The 20025-nt window shown below is 38.3% G+C and overlaps 1 protein-coding gene across 5 annotated transcripts in view; it reads right to left on the bottom strand.

The window, feature by feature from the left end:
* The window catches only part of LOC136866541 (nuclear pore complex protein Nup58), a 166127-nt gene that overhangs the window by 46240 nt on the left and 99862 nt on the right, over nucleotides 1–20025 (bottom strand). For all 5 annotated transcript variants that reach the window (XM_067143606.2, XM_067143608.2, XM_067143609.2 and 2 more), the window contains exon 6: nucleotides 8037–8264. In XM_067143606.2, the coding sequence (XP_066999707.2) occupies nucleotides 8037–8264 (228 nt within the window). The remainder of the gene's footprint in view (nucleotides 1–8036; nucleotides 8265–20025) is intronic.

Here is a 20025-nt window from a genome sequence, read left to right as displayed (position 1 = left end):
CCTAGACTGTAGTTTCTTATCCCCGACTCTATATAGCGGTTTTCATTAAATTCTGTTAACCCATTTTCTCGTAGCTCGGCGCTGATATGGACTTAGCAACAAAAATACAAATTCATTAATATCTGTGTTATCAGAGCCGGTATGGTAAAAATGTATAAGACATAAATGACTGGAAATTGAATTCTATATAACTTTAGTTATATAGTATTTATCGATAGGACCGCTAATAATATAAATATTGGATAATTAAATTAAAGGCCTTCCCCTAAACTACCATTTCACTCAGTGTGAATAAAATAATTTATAGCCTAGATTGTAGCGGCTCATCCCCCGACTTTACATACCGATTTTCATTAAATTCTCTTCAGCCGTTTCCTCGTGATGCGTGTACATACATACATACATACATACATACATACATACATACATACAGACAGACAGACAGACAGACAGAAATTACGGAAAAGTAAAAAGTACATTTTTTTGTTACTGTGGACATGACCGATATAGAAATACCATTCTTTTCAAATTCTGAGCAATGTACAGACAAAACTCTTATTTTATATATATAGATTACTTAGCAAATGCATCAATTAGCATATTGCGCAATTATGCTAAGCGCAATGCTATTTTTATCAAGTAATAAATTAAAATTCACAAGAACTGTCTTCAAATGGCTCCTAAAATCTCTAAAAAGTCAGTACAGTAGTCGCTATCTTTGAAATTCTAGCACTAAATTACTAAAAGACTCCAAATCTAGCAACTAGTCTCTACAATCGACTAGACTTATATGAACGAACACGAACACAGCACGCAAGAACGGGTGATACACCTCAAGATATGGCAGAGCGCATCACTGATTTCAGAGGTTAGTTCATATTTTCCTGCATTTGGTTAAATTTTGGTAAGGCTATTCCCATGTAAATTTACAGCGAGAAGGTTATCACTATTCTACTGGTGCCAGATATATGTTTCATGGTAGGTCTACATAGGCCTACATACGCGGTAAAGTTAGGTCGGGTGACGCTGTTTGAATAAGAAAACTGAAACGTTTGCCACAAAATGCAACTGATCATTGAACAGTATCGCTTCCTTGCAATGTGCACTTGCAAGCTCTCTCGTCAACATTCGAAGGCAATGTCGGAGTCTATTAGTAATTGCATAAAATGAATTTCATTATAAAGCCCGTATTGTCGTACGTATAGGTATGGTCAAACGTTCCACCTTTACAATATTGAAAGTTCTTTATTTAATTATTTAAATAACATTTAAAAAATAACGGAACAGTTTCATTTATCTTGTAGACATCATCAGCTGAAAAGTTTTTAAGATTAAGCACAAAGGACAAGGACAAAAACACATTAACCCCTAAGTACCGAGGTCTTGATTTGTAACACTAACCACGAGGTCCGGTCAGTGAGACCGCCAAACGTTTTTTACATTTTAATACATGTATAAATTCTAACTTGTCTTGAAATGTTTCCAGTACTCAATAGTGACCTTTTCTGATGGGAAAACACGCAAATAGTAATGGAATAATCTACTACTTGATGACAAATCTTTTTAATTATGACGAAAGGCAAAAACACAGAAAAATATGACAGCAATAAAGGAACTAAGGAACAATACGATGTATCACTAAGTAACATGAAAAATTCTACTGCAGTCACTTAGAACACAGTCATGACTAACCAGAAAGGGTGAAAATTAATGAAAATTATTAACATGGAAAAAATCTGCAATACAGAAACTTAGTCCTCATTTCTACTCGTGCTGAATGCAGTGAGTACATACTTTACTAGCGCACTCCAAACAGATTGGTTTTTTGCACCCGTGGCACAAGTATGAGGTTTTCCTTTTCTTCTTTGGGTCACACAGGTAACAGGTTTTCCTTTTTTGCAACTTTTCATTTGAGGGTTGTGGTTCTTCTTCTGGCATTCTCATAACTCTGCGGATGCAAGCTCTCAGCTCGAACGTGAGATGAAAATCATTCACTCTTTCCATCTGCGGTTTCACAAGAAAGGAGGCAAGATCCAACATGAATTCTAACCTAGTTCTCACAGGATTATCCTTGAAGGCATTGTACACGACGAATGCATTGACAGCACTGATGTCCAGGACCCTGTAGAAAAATGGCCATGGGCCACCGTCGTCTGCGCCGTCCAGTGCAATAAATCACACACTATTCATCCAAGGCGTCTACGCCTCCTTTGTTGCAGTTATAGCAAATTGTAATTTCAGACTTATTAGTCTGAGCATTAATTGCACTGTCGTGGTGCATAGAAGATACGAGAATCACAGCTCGCCCCTTCTTTGGGACTTCTGATACCAAAGTAATGTCTCTGGCAAATCCAAATTGACACGATCCTACTTCTCTCATCTTTGATGGCAAAAATGCCAGTGGAATTTCCCGTTTATTCTTTTTGAGATTTCCTATGTATGTAAGGTTCTTGTCTTTCAGACACTTCACAACTTCCACTGAACTAAACCAGTTGTCTGCAGTAATATTTCTGTTAGATCCGTATAGGGGAGCACTAAGCCAAAGTACTGCTTGAGTAGGTTTTGAAAGACGACGTTCTTCTACACTAAGTGTTAACCCGTCCGAGTTCTTACTGCAGTAGATGTACCCATTATAGAAGTAATTGTTCCTAGCATCAGTAAGGCACATTAGTTTTAGTCCATACTTGCACGGCTTACTGGGCATATACATCTTGAATCTACACCTCCCCCTGAAGCTGATCAGCATCTCATCAATACACGCAGAGGATCCAACACTGAATGCACTCTGACAGTTCCTGACAAATGTGTCAAATACCTCAGAAATTGCTGCTGTACGATCGATCTCTTTGCGTTCACTTCTGTCGTCACGGTTGTCAAATCTAAGGTTTGAGAGAAGATTTTCAAATCTGTTTTTACTCATCACGCAGCGGAATATTTCCTTCCCAGTGCCATCTGTCGCACAAATCGACTGGATTGGATTTGAAAGCTGCAGAGTAAAATAACAAACCTATGAAGGCTTTCAGCTCCATCATATCTACATTTCTCAAGTCTGTTTGTGATTTGCACTTGCTTCTCTCTCTGCTGAGTTTTACATTTGTCCATCGAAGAATGATACCGAGAATATCATCCATTATAAGAAGATTCCATACAGATACGGGGTCAGCTTCATTACCAATTTGAGCTGCACGTCGTAAAGCTGGGAGTCTCAAAATATTGTGTTTCAGTGTCTGAGAATGCTTAGGGACGCAGGGTTTCGATGACCATTTATATCGATTCTTGCCGTAATAATAACGAGGTTGAACTGCGTCACTATTACTTTCGTCGGAAGATTCACTCACACTATTTTCTTCTATCTCATCGTTCACTGCACTAACTACCACTTCCTCGTGACTTTCACTAGTTTCAGAGTCCGAACTATGATCACTATGAATTGTGATATTGTCTTCACAGCTGTCTCCATCACTACAGTCCTCTTCAAGCCACTCCTGCACAACTTTAGTAAAGCTTTCACTTGTAACACATGTCCTGGAAGTATCCATAGCAGTATTATTTGTGACACTAGTTCCTGCAGGACTGTTCTTACCACAAACCTCCTTCATGAAGTGTTATCACTGAGACTCTTCACTTCACACTCACTGATAAATAAAACAGCAAGATCTGGTTTCACGGGCCGCTTGCATGCGATGGATGATGACTGATCGCTGAGACAGTTCAAATCCACTGATAACGTAGATACCGAGGTCCGGTCTCACAGGCCGCTTCCTGAACATCAATCACGACTGCGTCTAACCTTGAACTTGTTACTGTCATACTACAGGGGTGAAGTTATTCTCAGAACCCAATAATAAGGTAGCTAGCAGCACAAGTAATTGCAACAGTGGAGTTTCCAGATATTTAAAGTCAACAATGCCGTAGCGGTCTTGGTGACCGGACCTCGGTACTTGAAGGTTAAAAATAATTCGGACTGCCGAATGAGTCAGTTAAAATGTTTCAACATGTGTTTTTGTCCTTGTCCTTCGTGCTTAATCTTAAAAACTTTTCAGCTGATGATGTCTACAAGATAGATGAAACATGTTCCGTTATTTTTAAAATGTTATTTAAATAATTAAATAAAAAACATTTAGTATTGTGATATACCAAGATATGGCAGAGTACATCACTGATGTCAGAGGATAGTTTATATTTTCTCTCGTCTAGTTCAATTTTGAAAAGTCTGTTCCCATGTAAATTTGTAGCGAGGAGGTTTTCATTTCTCTGCGTGTACTTGAAATACGTTTTCATGATATATATACGGTTAGGTTAGATGATGCTGTTTGAAGAAGAAAACTGAAACGTTTGCCACAGAGGTCTCTGGAGCGATACTATAATTCTTTCAGAATTAAACACACACTTTCACGTAGTATCGGAATTTAGAAAAATAGCAAATGAGTAAGCCATAGTGTGGATATCATCCACAAAAACACAAGTTTTGAACAAACTGATTGCCGTTTCATACCAATTTTAATGTGTACGAGTTTTTCCCCGACTTTTACGAAAAATGGGATGTAATGACAATCCGCTATAGAAAGTAAATATTTCGCCGTTATGAATTTTCACTATAACGGACTTCTAAGGTATTATTAATATGTGACCCATTGTCAAAGTAACATTGCGGCTCAGATTGTTCTGTGGGACGTATTTTTTCTGTAGTGATATTTGCGCCTCATCCGCTATAAGCTTGACACAACGGGTTCTGTCACTGGATCAACAGGCACTAGATTATTGTTTTTATTTTTGCTATTGGCTTTACGTTGCACCGACACAGATAGGCTTTATGGCGATGATGGGATAGGAAAGGCCTAGGAGTTGGAAGGAAGCGGCCGTGGTCTTATTAAATGTACAGCCCCAACATGTGCCTGGTGTGAAAATGGGAAACCACAGAAAACCATCTTCAGGGCTGCCGACAATGGGATTCAAACCCACTATCTCCCGGATGCAGCTCACAGCTGCGTGCCTCTAATCGCACGGCCAACTCGCCTGGTCTAGATTACTGTCTTCATCTTCTTGGAGTGCTTATTCTCTTTGAGTATAATCACTATCACTCCCTTCAAATGAATCCTGGAACTGTAACTTCCATTACTTCTGTATAGAAGATGGGAAACTCCTGTACTTGTAAGAGCACAAGATAGTTCAGTCATTGTAATTCCCCACATTCCCCTCAGTTGTGGTGAGAAATTACTCTAAATCTTATTTATTTTGACTTTCCTCAACTGGATATTGCCCCTGAGGACAGAGAATACAGAAAACAAGGTAAATTTTAAAAGTTATTGTGAGGAGTTGATTATATAATGGTTGGTTAGTACATTGGACATTATGGGCCGATTGCAGAAACGGTATTTAGACGATGTCTACAGTTAAACAATGCCAAAGTATGGCTGCCGCATTACAGAGACGTTATTTATTACTCAGACACTGTCTAAAACTGATGTTCAACCGGTCATGTTTAAACACTGCCAAGAGCACTGTTTAACCTCAAATGAGAGGAGTTAATCACAATCAGAGGTTATGTACCATGAAACATGCAATTTGTATTATCATGTTGAGACGATTCTGGGAAGAAAGGTTAGTCCGGCGGCCTCTTTGTGGGTTGCCCACTGCTAAATCGCAGCAATTCATTTGACATGTACGGGGAGATAGATCTTCAAATAAGGTTTCGCTTTTCAAGAGACTTGTTTCTTGAGACTGGCAAAGGGACAGTCCAATAACTGTCAACATGTATACAATTTTTGGCAACCATTTTATTATATACATTGGGTGATTTCCATGGAATTATAGGTCACTTGACTACATAAAAAAAAAAAAAAAGAAACATATTGCATAAGACCAATTTCATGTTTTTTTTTACAATTCTTAATTTTTATTATTAAGAATTGTAAATACATAAAAAAAAACACATACCACTATCAGAATTGTGTGTCCCGATTGTCAGAGGGCTGTCACATACATCAGCCGGGAGGGATTCAGTTATATTTACTGCCAAGTAAACACACATGGAGAAAACTAAAAAGTAGGTTGTATGTGGTATATATATATATAATCATATAAGTTTTCAGCAACTATCAGATAGGAAAAGGCAAGTGGTGGTGATGGTGGTGATTACTGTTTAAAGAGGAGGGCTGGGGAAGAAGAGCCGTGGCCATAATAACAGCCCTCGTATTTTGCCTGGTGTAAAAATAGGTAAACTACGGAAAACACTCTCCAGGACTGCCGATGATGCATTTCGAACCTACGACCTCCAGAAAGCAAGCTACATCTATATGGCCTGTACCACAAACTCGGTTTCACATTATTATTGCTTCACCTTCTCTTCGAAGCTACCGTATTTATAAGTAGATTACACTCACTGTAACAACGCTATAATCAAAGCTACCTAAACTTCTCCGTACGGTGGCGTGTCGCTTTAGTGTCGATAATATTACGAGATTTAATTTGCAGAAACCCAATAAAGTCTACCGAATCTGGTGAATTTTATGAATGGATAAACAAAGTTCTAAATGAAAGTGACTGCGATATAAATGATGATGAATTCTGTACTGGTAATTTGATGACAATTTGAGTGAAACCAGTGAGGATAGCAAAAACTGTGTGAACGAAAGTGATGTATGCGCGAGTTATTGGGCCTAGATTCACAAGCCGAATAATCCAGTAAAATTTCATTTCAGCAAACAATGCAGAGTCAATCCAACTGCTTGAATCTGGAACAGAGTTAGATGTATTTACTCAATTCTTGAGCAATGATTTCTGGATGGAGATCGTAAACGAAACTAATAAATATGCACACAATGCATTTCTAGCTGGCGGGGATTGTGGTAATACATAGAAAGATGTATCTGTACATGAAATGAAGGCTTATTTTGCCGTCATCATAATAATGTGATAGAATATGAGACCTAACCTACATGATTACTGGAGCACAAAGAAAGCTTCATATTCTAATGCAAGAAGTGCCTTGTTCCTCATCGTCCCTATGTTGTTTCATTAAAAAGTTTGGGAGATATGATTATGGTTCTTCAGACTTTGGATTGAATATTTCAAGGAAGTCACTGCAACTTCTCTGATTAATGCTTGATCGAGGTTAAATTATTTGCAGAAGTTGACGAAAAAATAAGGGAATGGTTCCTCAAGCACCAACCATTAATTCGATGACTTCGATATCATCCAAATGGTATTCTTGTTGATAGAATGGGATGGTTGGTTCACGTTTTCTTTTCCTCATGAATCTCATTATCTTACAGCTCGACTTCAATTAAATTCAATCAACATCAATCATATTTTAAAAGTACTTACTTCAAGTATTGACTCATAGAGAGCACGAAAGAAATAACCTTGAAGACTGAGACAATAAGAAATATTCATATTTAGGATGAGGGCTTAACGAGATATGCATGCTTAAACTTCGCACTGCACCGGATATGATGTACATCAAAGCACTGCTTAAAGTACAATGCACGTCAAACCAGCTCGAGGAGTTAATATAATCTTCCCCAGAGATTCTTTCAAACATTTCACTTAAATTATGTATATGTTGAGGGAGATTTAAAATTAGAAATGGTTAATGTGTTGTCCAACAAGGGTACAAGAACCAAACTCACATAGACTAATCACCAAATGCACATTCCTGAGTTTTTGTATGATTTTCTCTTTCATAAAAGGAGAATTTGAAAAATAAGGTTTGGCACTAATTCTGTACATTAAGAAGATTCTTTCACAAATTAACCTTACAGAAGATGGATTTCACTATGAACTCAATAAATCAGACTCTGAAAGCGACATTACAGCGATCGATGTATTTAACTACAACACATCATACATGCATCAAGAAAATAATATATTATATTTTCACAGGGGTCTTTTATCCTCAAATACATTATATTTGAGGATTAAAAAACCTTGTGATTAAAGTTCTTTGAGTCTTCATTATGGAAATGCCAAATTTACATTAAATGGAAATGACAAATTTATATTAAAAAGTCATTATGAAATTTTCCAGATCTGACCTGAGAACGGTGTAGGCCCAGCAGCTATCTTTGCTAGCGATTCATGTTTTGGAGGTCCCAAAGAACGCTTTAGTCCTTCTTCAAACACATCAGATGAATCTTTTAAGATGTATTTCCTCAAGTTCATATACTGCTCTTTTTGTGCTTCAACAGCATTATGAACTGACTGTAGCCGACCTGCTAAAGCAACAAAACTGTCGTGGAGGCGCCTCAAAACCAGAGCTAGTTCTGAAACAGAAAAAAATTGTCAACATTAAAAACTTCAGTAATTCATAAGAAACCCTCAATATTATGATCAAGATGTCTTAATTAAACAGCAAGTTGATAGAGTGAAACAGTGGTATATAACACTAATCCAAATCATTTTTCTTTGATATATTGTACCAGGAATGCTGGTTCGAGATAGAATCCCCGATGTATAAAGTCATATTCCGCGCCAAGCAAGTATATCTGGCCGCCTGCAAGCAAGTCAGCTGTGAGCGACGTGGAGCTTGTGACGTCACGACCTGCAGAACACAGTCAAGGCCAAGTTATGTCAGCCGATAGAACATTCCAAACATTCTATCCTCAATAACTTTTAATTGGATTAACGTACGGGAAAATGAACTACGTCACTGTGTAGCCCATTTTTTTGTGATCATTATCCGCGAGTTTGAAAGAAATATGTCAAAGATTAAGGGAGATACTGAATGTGTTAGAATAGCCTCAATTTCCCAAGATCCTGTATAAAAAGGCAGGTATATTCACTGTAAAATCAGTCTACCTTGTGCCACAGCCGAGGCCTGTCGGTCGGCTGATGGTTATTCTCCACCGCCGTGATGTAATTCTCCAGTTCGATCCTCGACGAGAAAGTCCACGTGACAAAACTCTAACTCTACGACGCTTCGATCAGACTTAGAAAATTTTCAACACCGCTTGCGTGTGACAAAGTTCCACTACAAGCTAAGACGTGTGTTTTACAGCTGAATAACTATTCATGTAACCAGTGTGGTTCGAACTTGTATTTCTTTTTTCTCGCGAGTACGGTCCTACTTTACCAAGTACTTGAACATAATTTGGTGTTTGAATATCAGAAGGTGATAGAATTTTTCTAACAGTGAAACGTCAAACTGTACGTTTTCTTTACAAAGTGATTTAACATAACCCAGTATATGAATTCTAAAGATGACAGAATTTTTCTGACAGTGAAACATCAACTTCTACATAATTCAGTATTTAAATTTAACAAGTGATAGAACTTTTCTGACAGTGAAACGTCAACCTGTACATAATTCAGTATTTAAATTTAACAAGTGATATAATTTTATGGTAATAAAACATCAAGGTGTACGTCTACTTTACCGAGGTATTAGAACATTTCTTTGAATTGTACGTTTACTTTACCAAGTGACTGACATAGTTAACCGAGTTAAACAGTGCCAGCAAACTTAACATTGTGAATGGGACTAAATTCACAGGATAAGATTCTTTAGTTACAGTTTATTACAAACAATTACTTAGAAATAGAACTGTGTGAACTTGAAAATAATCACGACATTATTTGACTGTGATAAAGCGATCTGTTTATTTCCTTTCTTAAGTGGCTGATATCTCACAGATTCAGTCTCAGTTAACATGAGTTCATTTCAATTCCATGTTTTACTCGATCTAGTACTATTGACTGTGTGAACTTAACTTCAGTGACATATCATAATTATCAAGTGCGATCAGACTTTAGGGACATTATATCGTTACCTGTGACCTGCTTGAAATCATTAATAATAATAACTTTGTTTGTGCAGAGGTCGAATGCCTTAACAAGTACACTTCGAACACTAGTGCAGTGTCGTGTCCATTTCTACAAGTGCTCCTAGATCTTCAAGATCTTCCAGAAATTCCAGACATTCCAGACCTTCTCGGAAGATGGTGCAGATGTAAATGAGCCTTGCGAACCCGCAGTGTACCAGGACCAGCCCAATCCAAGGAGAGGCACTCACTGTAACTTCTGTACTGAGGTGATGTTGAATTCTGACCTTTATTTTATGAATAAACTCTTCAACAAACTTCGAAAAATGCCATTATACTTATTTCTTGCTACCCTCTCCTCTGTAACGATTCAGACAGAGACCGGACACACCCTGTGACAAGTCTCATGCCTTGCTAGCCGACGTAAATAACATTTATGGCCGGTTTCTGGTACACCACAGTTACCTGTGAGTTACTTAAAACCGCTTGTAACTTTAACTGTGCTGTTAACTTCAATGGGTTTCCGGAAACTTAAATACAGATTTATAAGCCCTGGTAATAAACAGTACAGTGATCGTCATGTTTAGTATCTCTCGTCCTCCAATAGATGTCTCTACGCAAATGTTTTTAGAGTTGTTATGGTAATATCTAGTTACTTTTACTAGCAGAAGTTTTCTACAATGAAAAATGGTTGGCAAATATGTACACAGTAATCTCAAACAATCTGATTCAGCATGTAATAATCTTTCATAATATGAAAATATGTACGATCTAATGATGCAAAAATTAGGTATACATCATTTCCCCTTCCTTCTTATTCACAGTATGCAGACATCGTCTTAAATTTCACTTTGATCGCTGTTGTCAATAAAATTATTAAAATACACCACAATTACCAAACAGATCACTTTTCACTGATCCAGAACACAACTAGCGTAAACGAAAATAATCACATAACTGAAAACGTGCCGCACACTTTGGAACCTATCATTCCGGCACTGAAGTTCTGCACTGATGGTGTGATATCCATCTGTTCTCGCCGCAACTGTTGCAGATTTTTTTTTTTTTTTTTTTTTTTACACTGACCACGCAACATGCATTGACAAAAATACTCTTGTAACTGCTGACGTGAAGTCCACTTGAGAATTTCAATCGAACGTAGCGAGCTAACCCTGATTCAGGGTGTGAAGTATGTTGAAACAGATAAGAAGGTAACATAAACAACAGCTCCCTGCAAGATTTTTAATGAAAGAAGTCCAGATGTTTTATGTTTATTGGGAGTCTATGAGACCTCACGTCACCGGTTAAAGGGTATAATAGCATTTAAAAAAAAAGCAATGAAAAAAATCAATATTTATTATTCAGAAGGTTTATATTAAATGCATACCGGTACTCAAGATATTTATTATTTAGTACAAATGTAAATATAAATGGTAAATACTCCATAATTTCAGATTGTGTTCACTAACCGTCAAAACTACAATGAATGGCTGTAAATATATTATAACCAGTTCATAAACACTTTCTAATGTTTACGAAACTAATATAAGACCTTGTACGAAACGGTATGGAGTGGCGCCTCACAGCGGTATTTGTTGGAGGATAATAACATATTCTAATTATCGATTTTATGATAAAAATATATTGAAGTGTTGATATAATGAACACCTCATTCATTAACTGATTGAAGTCCGAATTTATTCCGATATTGTTGACCCCTGTGACTAAATATTTCTTAGCTTAGTTGTAAGGGACGACTGTCCAGAAGGATTAGAACATTGGAATATTTACTGTTTTTAGTTTTTATTTATTTCTAAACTTACAAATAGGTTTAGTATGGCTATAGCGAGTAGAAGGAAGAAGTGTGATCACTCCCCTAAGTCATTGGTTCCTCCGTTAGGCCGCTCTCGCAGCAGTATTTGAGCTTGAGCTTACAAGTTGGCATACGAATAAAAGACAATTATTGCAGGCAAAATATTATGCTTTTGCTTACCATTCCAGAAGTCAGTTGTTAGATAGTTTAGATAGCTTCCGGGTAGACTTTGTGGTCTTAGCAGATTTCAGTTCCTTTCTAATCTGTCTTGTTACAAAATAAAAGCGATATTTCATATAATGTAACACAAGTTTAGGGATAGGCCTAATGTCCGTAACATGATCGTCGCAGCATCCTAATTCTTTCGAATTAATAGCGATACCGTGCAAAACTGTCAAAACACTCGTAAAATACGATGTGCATTCAAGTTCTAAGGCCTCCGATTTTTTTTCTCCAGACTGGAAAGAAATAGAAACATGTGCATTGTTTTAAAATGAGCCCGCGTTCGTTGTCAAAACATCACAGAGATGGCAGCACTATACCACAGATGGAATTTTAGCACCAGCCGCGAGAATGAGAATTGTTTTAGATACTTAAAGTGGCGACGTTTTCCTTACTTGAACAGCGTGCAATCATTCGTTTTTTGAATTTGCGTGGTGCGACACCAATTGAAATTCATCGACAGTTGAAGGAGACATGTGGTGATGGAGTTATGGATGTGTCGAAGGTGCGTTCGTGGGTGCGACAGTTTAATGAAGGCAGAACATCGTGTGACAACAAGCCGAAACAACCTCTGGCTCGCACAAGCCAGTCTGACGACATGATCGAGAAAGTGGAGAGAATTGTTTTGGGGGATCGCCGAATGACTGTTGAACAGATCGCCTCCAGTGTTGGCATTTCCATGGGTTCTGTGCACACAATCCTGCATGACGACCTGAAAATGCGAAAAGTGTCATCCAGGTGGGTGCCACGAATGCTGACAATGCACCCGCACATCGAGCTAACGTTACGCAAACGTTTCTTCGTGAAAACAACTTTGAAGTGATTCCTCATGCTCCCTACTCACCTGACCTGGCTCCTAGTGACTTTTGGCTTTTTCCAACAATGAAAGACACTCTCCGTGGCCGCACATTCACCAGCCGTGCTGCTATTGCCTCAGCGATTTTCGAGTGGTCAAAACAGACTCCTAAAGAAGCCTTCGCCGCTGCCATGGAATCATGGCGTCGATGTTGTAAAAAATGTGTACGTCTGCAGGGTGATTACGTCGAGAAGTAACGCCAGTTTCATCGTTTTCGGGTGAGTTGTTAATTAGAAAAAAAAATCGGAGGCCTTAGAACTTGAATGCACCTCATATATCGTCCCATAGACTATATTCACAGGAGAGTTTTTGTTCCAATACACTTCCAACTTGCACGAACACATTATAAACTGCTCTTGAAGGATGGTTGAGGAAAGTGCTGTATTTATTGCTATAGTCCCTAATAAACGTGAGGGCTGCGGCAAGCATTTCTTCTGTAGCTTTTCCGTGAAGCAGGCTGACACATTTATGACATTTTGTGACCTTGGATGTATTGCGTACTATATATCCACCTAGATAATACATCAAACACTCCTTTGCAAGACTGCGGCTATCGCTGTTAATTAGACCTAAATTGTTCTCCCAGTCCGGTAAGAGGTCATCCATGTTCTCAGTGAAGCCTAGTGCTTGTCTTATTTTATTTTGTGTTTTTTCTACTACAGCCTTATTTGTCTCTTCTGTCTTCTTAGACAGTGTTCTCATTTGATTGATGAATGATGTCAATGTCAGTTCAAATTTGGGCTCACAATTACCACCCGATGACAGGGCAAGCTTGGCTGGGATATAAATAGACTGCAACATGTGTAAATTCAGAAAATCTATTGTTGAAGGGTGGTCGGCACAACTTATTGAGCGTAGTATACCAAAGTGCCGTTCTAGTGGATCTTGATTAAATTTGGCTGTGAGCACAAATCGGAATCCATTATTCCAGAAATACTCTGACACCTGTATGGTGCTCTCAATTGTTACTCTTAGGCATTCAAGAGTTCTTTCTGAAGCAAAAGTATTATTCTTCCCACTGATGTTATCTCTCCATTTTATTAAGGTCTGACGCACTATTGAATCTTTATAAAGAGCCCCTGCTGGAGTAGAAGTATTTAATACATCTATTAGGATGTTCAATTCCCTTGTGAATGTTTCTGTCGGTTCGCTGTCTTCAAATCCCTCAGAGTTTATCTGTCTAAAGAACTTTATCCCATTTGCAACAGAATTACTAAATAACTGAAAAGCAAGTCTCACATTCATGCGCTGAAATGTAGTGGGGTCTATATGTGCAGACGTTAGCTTGTGGCGAACTTTCATACCTGCAAATTTATGCCAGTTATCCATTTCAAAAACTTGTCGATATATAATTATGGTAATAGACTCCACTTCTGTCATGAAAATTATTTATGATGCACTTAAATATATGTACAGCATCTGAAAAGGCCCAAAGTCTCCTACTAGAATCAAAACGATTAGAAATAGAGCACACGACCTTCCCTTCTTTTCCATTTATTCCTAAACATTTCCACACCTTTTTATAAGACTGACTTCCGCCTGAGGTGAAACCTATAATTCTGGCACCAATTTGCTCCAGTTGTAAGACCACCTGGCTTAAAATTCATGACAAAATATCACCAGGTGTGGAATTTCGGCTTGCATACACAGCAACCGGTTGAACCCTATTATGCAACAGGGGCACAAACATGAACACTAACGCATGATTTGAGACTTTATTTTTCCTGTGTTCTTGGGTGAGTTTTCCTACATTTACGAGTCCATCAACTTTTAATGAGTTAGTGTTAAACTGAACCTCTTCTCTCAGTTTTACTTCGTCATATATGAGAATTCCCGTGTGATTCTTTTCACTCTTCTCATTGCAGAAATAGTTCTCAATAGCACTAACGGCGTGGGTGTTCACCCTGTAGGGCACTTCAGACTTTTAAGTAATTTTCCAGGTAAGCCTCCGAAGGAAGGGGACGCATGTCATGCCTTAAACAGTGTCTATAGCCCTCAGGTGATTTAAAATAAGAGACTATCTAAAAGGAATTCGTTATCATATCTCATCCCTTTCTTATTTCTTAGCTGACATTTCTTTAGCATGGTGTCAATAATCACCTTTTGCTTTCTACTTAATGTCGGCTCACTTGAATAATTTGGCTGAAATTTGGAATGTCTTCGTTGTATTTCTAGCAACAAAATCTTAGCATTAGCTATTTCCAATTTATTATGGATAGTCATTATATTACGTCCCTGTCTCTTTAGTTTGTTTCTAAGTGAACTTATTGTCTTTTTAGCTAGGTATTGTTTTTTTTTGCTAGTTGCTTTACGTTGCACCAACACAGATAGGTCATATGGTGACGATAAGATAGGAAAGGCCTAGGAAGGGAAGGAAGCGGCCGTGGCCTTAATTAAGGTACAGTCCCAGCATTTGCCTGGTGTGAAAATGGGAAACCAGGGCTGCCGACAGTGGTGTCTGTTTAGCTGTGTATGAATCTATTTCACTTCTTTTAGCACTCTCAGAAAAAGCATCGAAATTTAATTCGCAGTGAGGTCTGTGTGATTTGTTTCTTCAACCTTCCTCCGTCTTTGGAGGCTGTCTTTTGCAGGGTGATTTGCGTTTGTTTAATTGTTTCGTGAGATATTGTGGCAAATTGGGGAAAATATGAGGGACAGCGCCAGTTTTCAGTTTCCATCTATCTCTAGGAATTTCTACGTGTTTGCCTCGTATTACAAATGAATATGATTTAACAATAAATTGATGATGATGATGATGATGATGCTTGTTGTTTAAAGGAGCCTAACATCGAGGTCATTGGCCCCTAATGGTACGAAATGAAATAAACCAAAAGTTCAAATTAATCCACTGAACAAAATAAAATAAAAAATGTCATGAAGAATGAATGGATGGATATGAACCCTACAAAAAAACAAAAAACAAACAAACAAACAAAAACAGTGGATCAGACACAAAAAAAGGTCGTGAATAATAGTATTACTGACCAACGGACCATTTATAAAGCACAATGATGCTTGATGTCTACAGGGGTGCAAAATCCACGACTAAGGCCCCACACAATGGTACATGTCGCGAGTAAAGTAGAACCATGGTATTTGTCATGTTGGGGTACTAATCAAAAGCAGCGAAGACTCACGGTGTTCCACACAAGATAGTACTACTCACAAGTATTGTACTTAGTACAGGTAACGCAGACCTATGGTGTTTCGCACACAATGGCGTCACTCATAGCCAAGGCAAACAGGTAAGGTTCCTCACCTAGGTGTACTAGTCACGGGCGCCGGTATTCCCGTGGTGTTCCCCAAATAGTGGGTACCAATCATAGGCAACGCTGACCCACGGTGCCGCTCATATAGCGGTACAACTCACAGGCTACGCCCAGACCCGCGGTGTTGCTCACATGGGTACGACGCACGGGTACTGGAAACCACCAGGCCAGGCTTTTTACTGCAACTAATCACAAACCTATTTCGTACCAATTTAGTGATACTACTCGCAAGTACATGCAACCCATGGTGTTCCCCGCATGATGGTATAAATCAAGAGTAGTTTCATGGCTCTAATTCGATCATCCCTTGGTCGCCCCTTGTAGTCGCCTCTTACGACAGGCAGGGGATACCGCGGGTGTATTCTACATGTGCGTCCCCCACCCGCAGGGGGTAGTGTGTTTGGTCCGCGAGAGGTATTTTATTTCCCTCAAGTCCGCCGACAAGCCGGTTAGGACCCCCCCCCCCATCCACCACCTGGGACGCGCCACGTGGGAGTATCACCTCTCCCCCTGTTACGCGTGCGTAGCAGGTTCGTGGTAACACTAAATTAATCAGAAAAATGTGAATCGCACACATAACACTTATCAAAAAGCTTTTTGTACTATCTGGGTATTGTCTTTTCCCATTTCGAAAATTCTGCTTCTTATTTAGGTGGTTTGAAGAAGTATTTATCTTTCGTAGTTTTGTAGCCAGACTTTCATCCTGAAACGAAGCAAGTAGGCATTTTTTCCTCGTCGGTAATTTTGTAAGTTTTATGAACTCAGCACTATATTTACACTAAATAAAAGAATACCATCACCAAATCACACGCTTTTCACTTTCACTTAACAATAATGCACGACAATTAAGTGTTTGCCTTCACAGAGCAAAACTACCAAACAAACCATATTACAATTAGAGATACCAACCCTCAGATAGCAATGGTGCTGCCCCTAGCGGATGATTCATCACAGTCCCTATACTACCCAACAGGGAACAACTTAAGAGCTCACACTTTCTCTTCTACTTGTTATGGTATGGCCAAACTGACAACTGAATACAACATTTCAGGGGCATCCAAAGTTTTTCTTTGTGCTCCAGTAATCATTTAGGTTAGGTCTCGTATTCTATGACATTATTATGATGAGGGCGAAATAAGCCTTTATTTCATGTGCGTATACATCTTTCTATGTATTATCACAATCCCTGCCAGTTAGAAATGCACTGTGTGCATATTTATTAGTTTCATTTACGATCTCCATCCAGAAATCATCGCTCAAGAATTGACTAAATACATCTAACTCTGTTCCAGATTCAAGCAGTTGTATAGAAATCAATGGACTGACTCTGCATTGACTGCTGAAACAGAATTTTACTGGATTATTCGGCTTGTGAATCCTGGCCCAATCACTCACCCGTACACCACTTTCGTTCATACAATTTTCGCTATCCTCGCTGATTTCACTCAAATTGTCATCAAAATTAATAGTACAAAATTCATCATCATTTATAACACAGTCACTTTCATTTAGAACTTCGTTCACCCATTCATAAAATTCACCACATTTGATAGACTTTATTGCGTTCAGGCCTTGACGCCACCATGATCACAATATAAACAAACCACACACTTCAATTTAGGGACAATACAAACAGCAATTCTCATAGGACATAGTGATAATTTCATTTCTATGAATAATAGTATTACAAAACTTTTGTTGGACTGAAGAGAAAAATGATTAAAAATGACTGATCAAGCATGATCATATTGTGCATTTGAAAGCAAAATTGTTATCTTCATGTGGAGATATAAAAGGCAACAAAGCAGCATTCAGTGATTAAGAGCCACAACAGTCTCGATGTCCAGAAGTGAACATTGCGGTATATGAGTAGTTAAAGTTATGCTTGAGCAAAGAAACTTTGAGTATGCCAATGTTACACGAAAAAGCGTGAGGAATTGCTAATAATCTGAAAGATGGGATTTTTAAACAGATGAATGTGTGTATCACGTATCGCATGTATGGGGATAACACAATGGAACAATTTAACAGACTTTATTCCCTTTCTGAGAATATCACAGCAAAGAAAAAAAATTGCCAAATTTACATTGACAAAGTCGAATAATTACTTCCTGAAGCAGTAATGTTTGTAAAGATTGTAAAATAATCTGCTGCGCAAATATTTAGTTAGAAATGATTTAGAATAATTTAAATAAAGACATGCTTATATTTAAGGTGGATGTTCTTTGCGGATAAATGTTTGATTCATTTTTACAAACTTGTTTCAGCAGACATGTCTCATAACAAACATTTTCCCACAGAACCGATGGTATTCGCAGAAGAGAGGTTCAACTGTATCAGGGGAAGGAAGGTAAGCAAAGTGCATGACAAATTTATATTTTATTCAGTTTTGGAGTACATCACATGTAGGATTGATTTCTTGTATATAAAACACAAATTAAAGCCCTTCTTCTTCTTTATTTCAATTCTCTCCTAAAATTATTTGCATATATAAGGTAGGTAAGTAAGAAAGAAAGTAAACATGAGGAAATTTTCTAACCCAATATTAAAACTTCCAGGAAGGCTTAAATAAAGAACCCTGAACACCTGAGGTTGCCCCTCTGTGGTAAACAACCATACTTGTACCTTCGAAGATCAACCATGGAAAGGTGTTTTAGGAAAAAAATTCCACCGTCCTGTCCAAGAAAGCAGAAGGCTACATCAGATTCAGTGGGTAGCCACCCAGAAGGGTTCAACGAGTCGGAGCGTTGGCAATCACCCATTCCTATGCCAGCACATAAGAACAGGATCAAACAAGACCAGATCAACTACAATGCAACTCATAATATTAATTCCCTACTTAACGCAGGAAAACTAAAGAACTTGACAGACGAATTAGATAAACAGAAAATTTTAGTAGCAAGACTCTAGGAGATGAGAAATACTATAGAAGAACCATTCGAATCTCAAGGCTACAGAATTTACAATGGGAAACCTGGACTATGGGTTATGAAGCTATGTCCCCAAATTTTGAACTGGGTTTATAGTCAATGTGAAAATGATAGATTTGATAATCGATTTTCAAGACATCTCACCTAGAATTGCAACATTGAGTTTAAAAGCATTCAACAAAATTTATACCATCATAAATGCCCATGCACCTACTCATCATCATCATCATCATCATCATCATCATCATCATTTCCCTTTATCCAGCTGTAGCCGGGTAGGGGCAAATATGGTTCCTCTCCACTTTCTTCGGTCTTTCCACCACTCCACCTCCAACACTGTGTCCCAGTCCAGGTTTCTTTCTATAATGCTGCGTTGGATGGTATCCTTCCATCTCAATCGTGGTCATCCACGGCCTCTCCTTCCTTGGATTTGTATTTCCATCACCTTTTTTGGCATTCTTTCGACGCTCATTCGCTTTATGTGCCCAAACCATCTTAGTCGGCTCTTCTCTATTCTATCATTCATTTTTTCCAGTCCAATTTTCTTCCCGGATTTTCTCATTCCTTATTTTGTCTCGTCTACTCTTCTGTATCATACTCCTCAAGAATTTCATTTTGGCTGCCTGTATTCGACTCTCATCCTTCTTTGTCATTGTCCAAGTTTCTGCTCCGTAAGTTGTTATGGGTACGTAATACATCTTGTACATAGTTTCCTTTGCTTCCATTGGCACATCTTTGTCCCATAACATGATAGAAACAACTTCCAGCTTGAATCCTTTTACTAATCTCAGCATCCAGTCGAGCATTCTCCATTAATTCACTCCCCAGGTATTTAAACGTTTTCACTACTTCCAGGGGCTTGTCTGCAAGTCTAATCCGACCTTTCCCTTCTTTCTCCCCTCTAGTCATAACAAGAGTTTTACTCTTTTCTACACTTATTTTCAATCCACATTCTTCAATCTTCCCATTCACCACATTCAACTGTTCTTGAACCTTCCTGTCGTCTTCTCCCCAAATCACAATATCATCTGCAAATAACATCATGTTCATTTCTCTTCCTCCATATGCTGCTTTTGCTGTTCTCATGATGTCATCCATTACTACTGTAAACAGGATTCGTGATAGAACACTTCCCTGTCTCAGCCCACTAGTTATTTTGAACCAACTTGTCCTG

This window comes from Anabrus simplex, chromosome 3, assembly GCF_040414725.1.
Source record: "Anabrus simplex isolate iqAnaSimp1 chromosome 3, ASM4041472v1, whole genome shotgun sequence".
Taxonomy (NCBI): Eukaryota; Metazoa; Arthropoda; class Insecta; order Orthoptera; family Tettigoniidae; genus Anabrus; species Anabrus simplex.
Note: the sequence above shows the minus strand (reverse complement) of the source record. Positions and strands in the feature narration are given on the sequence as shown.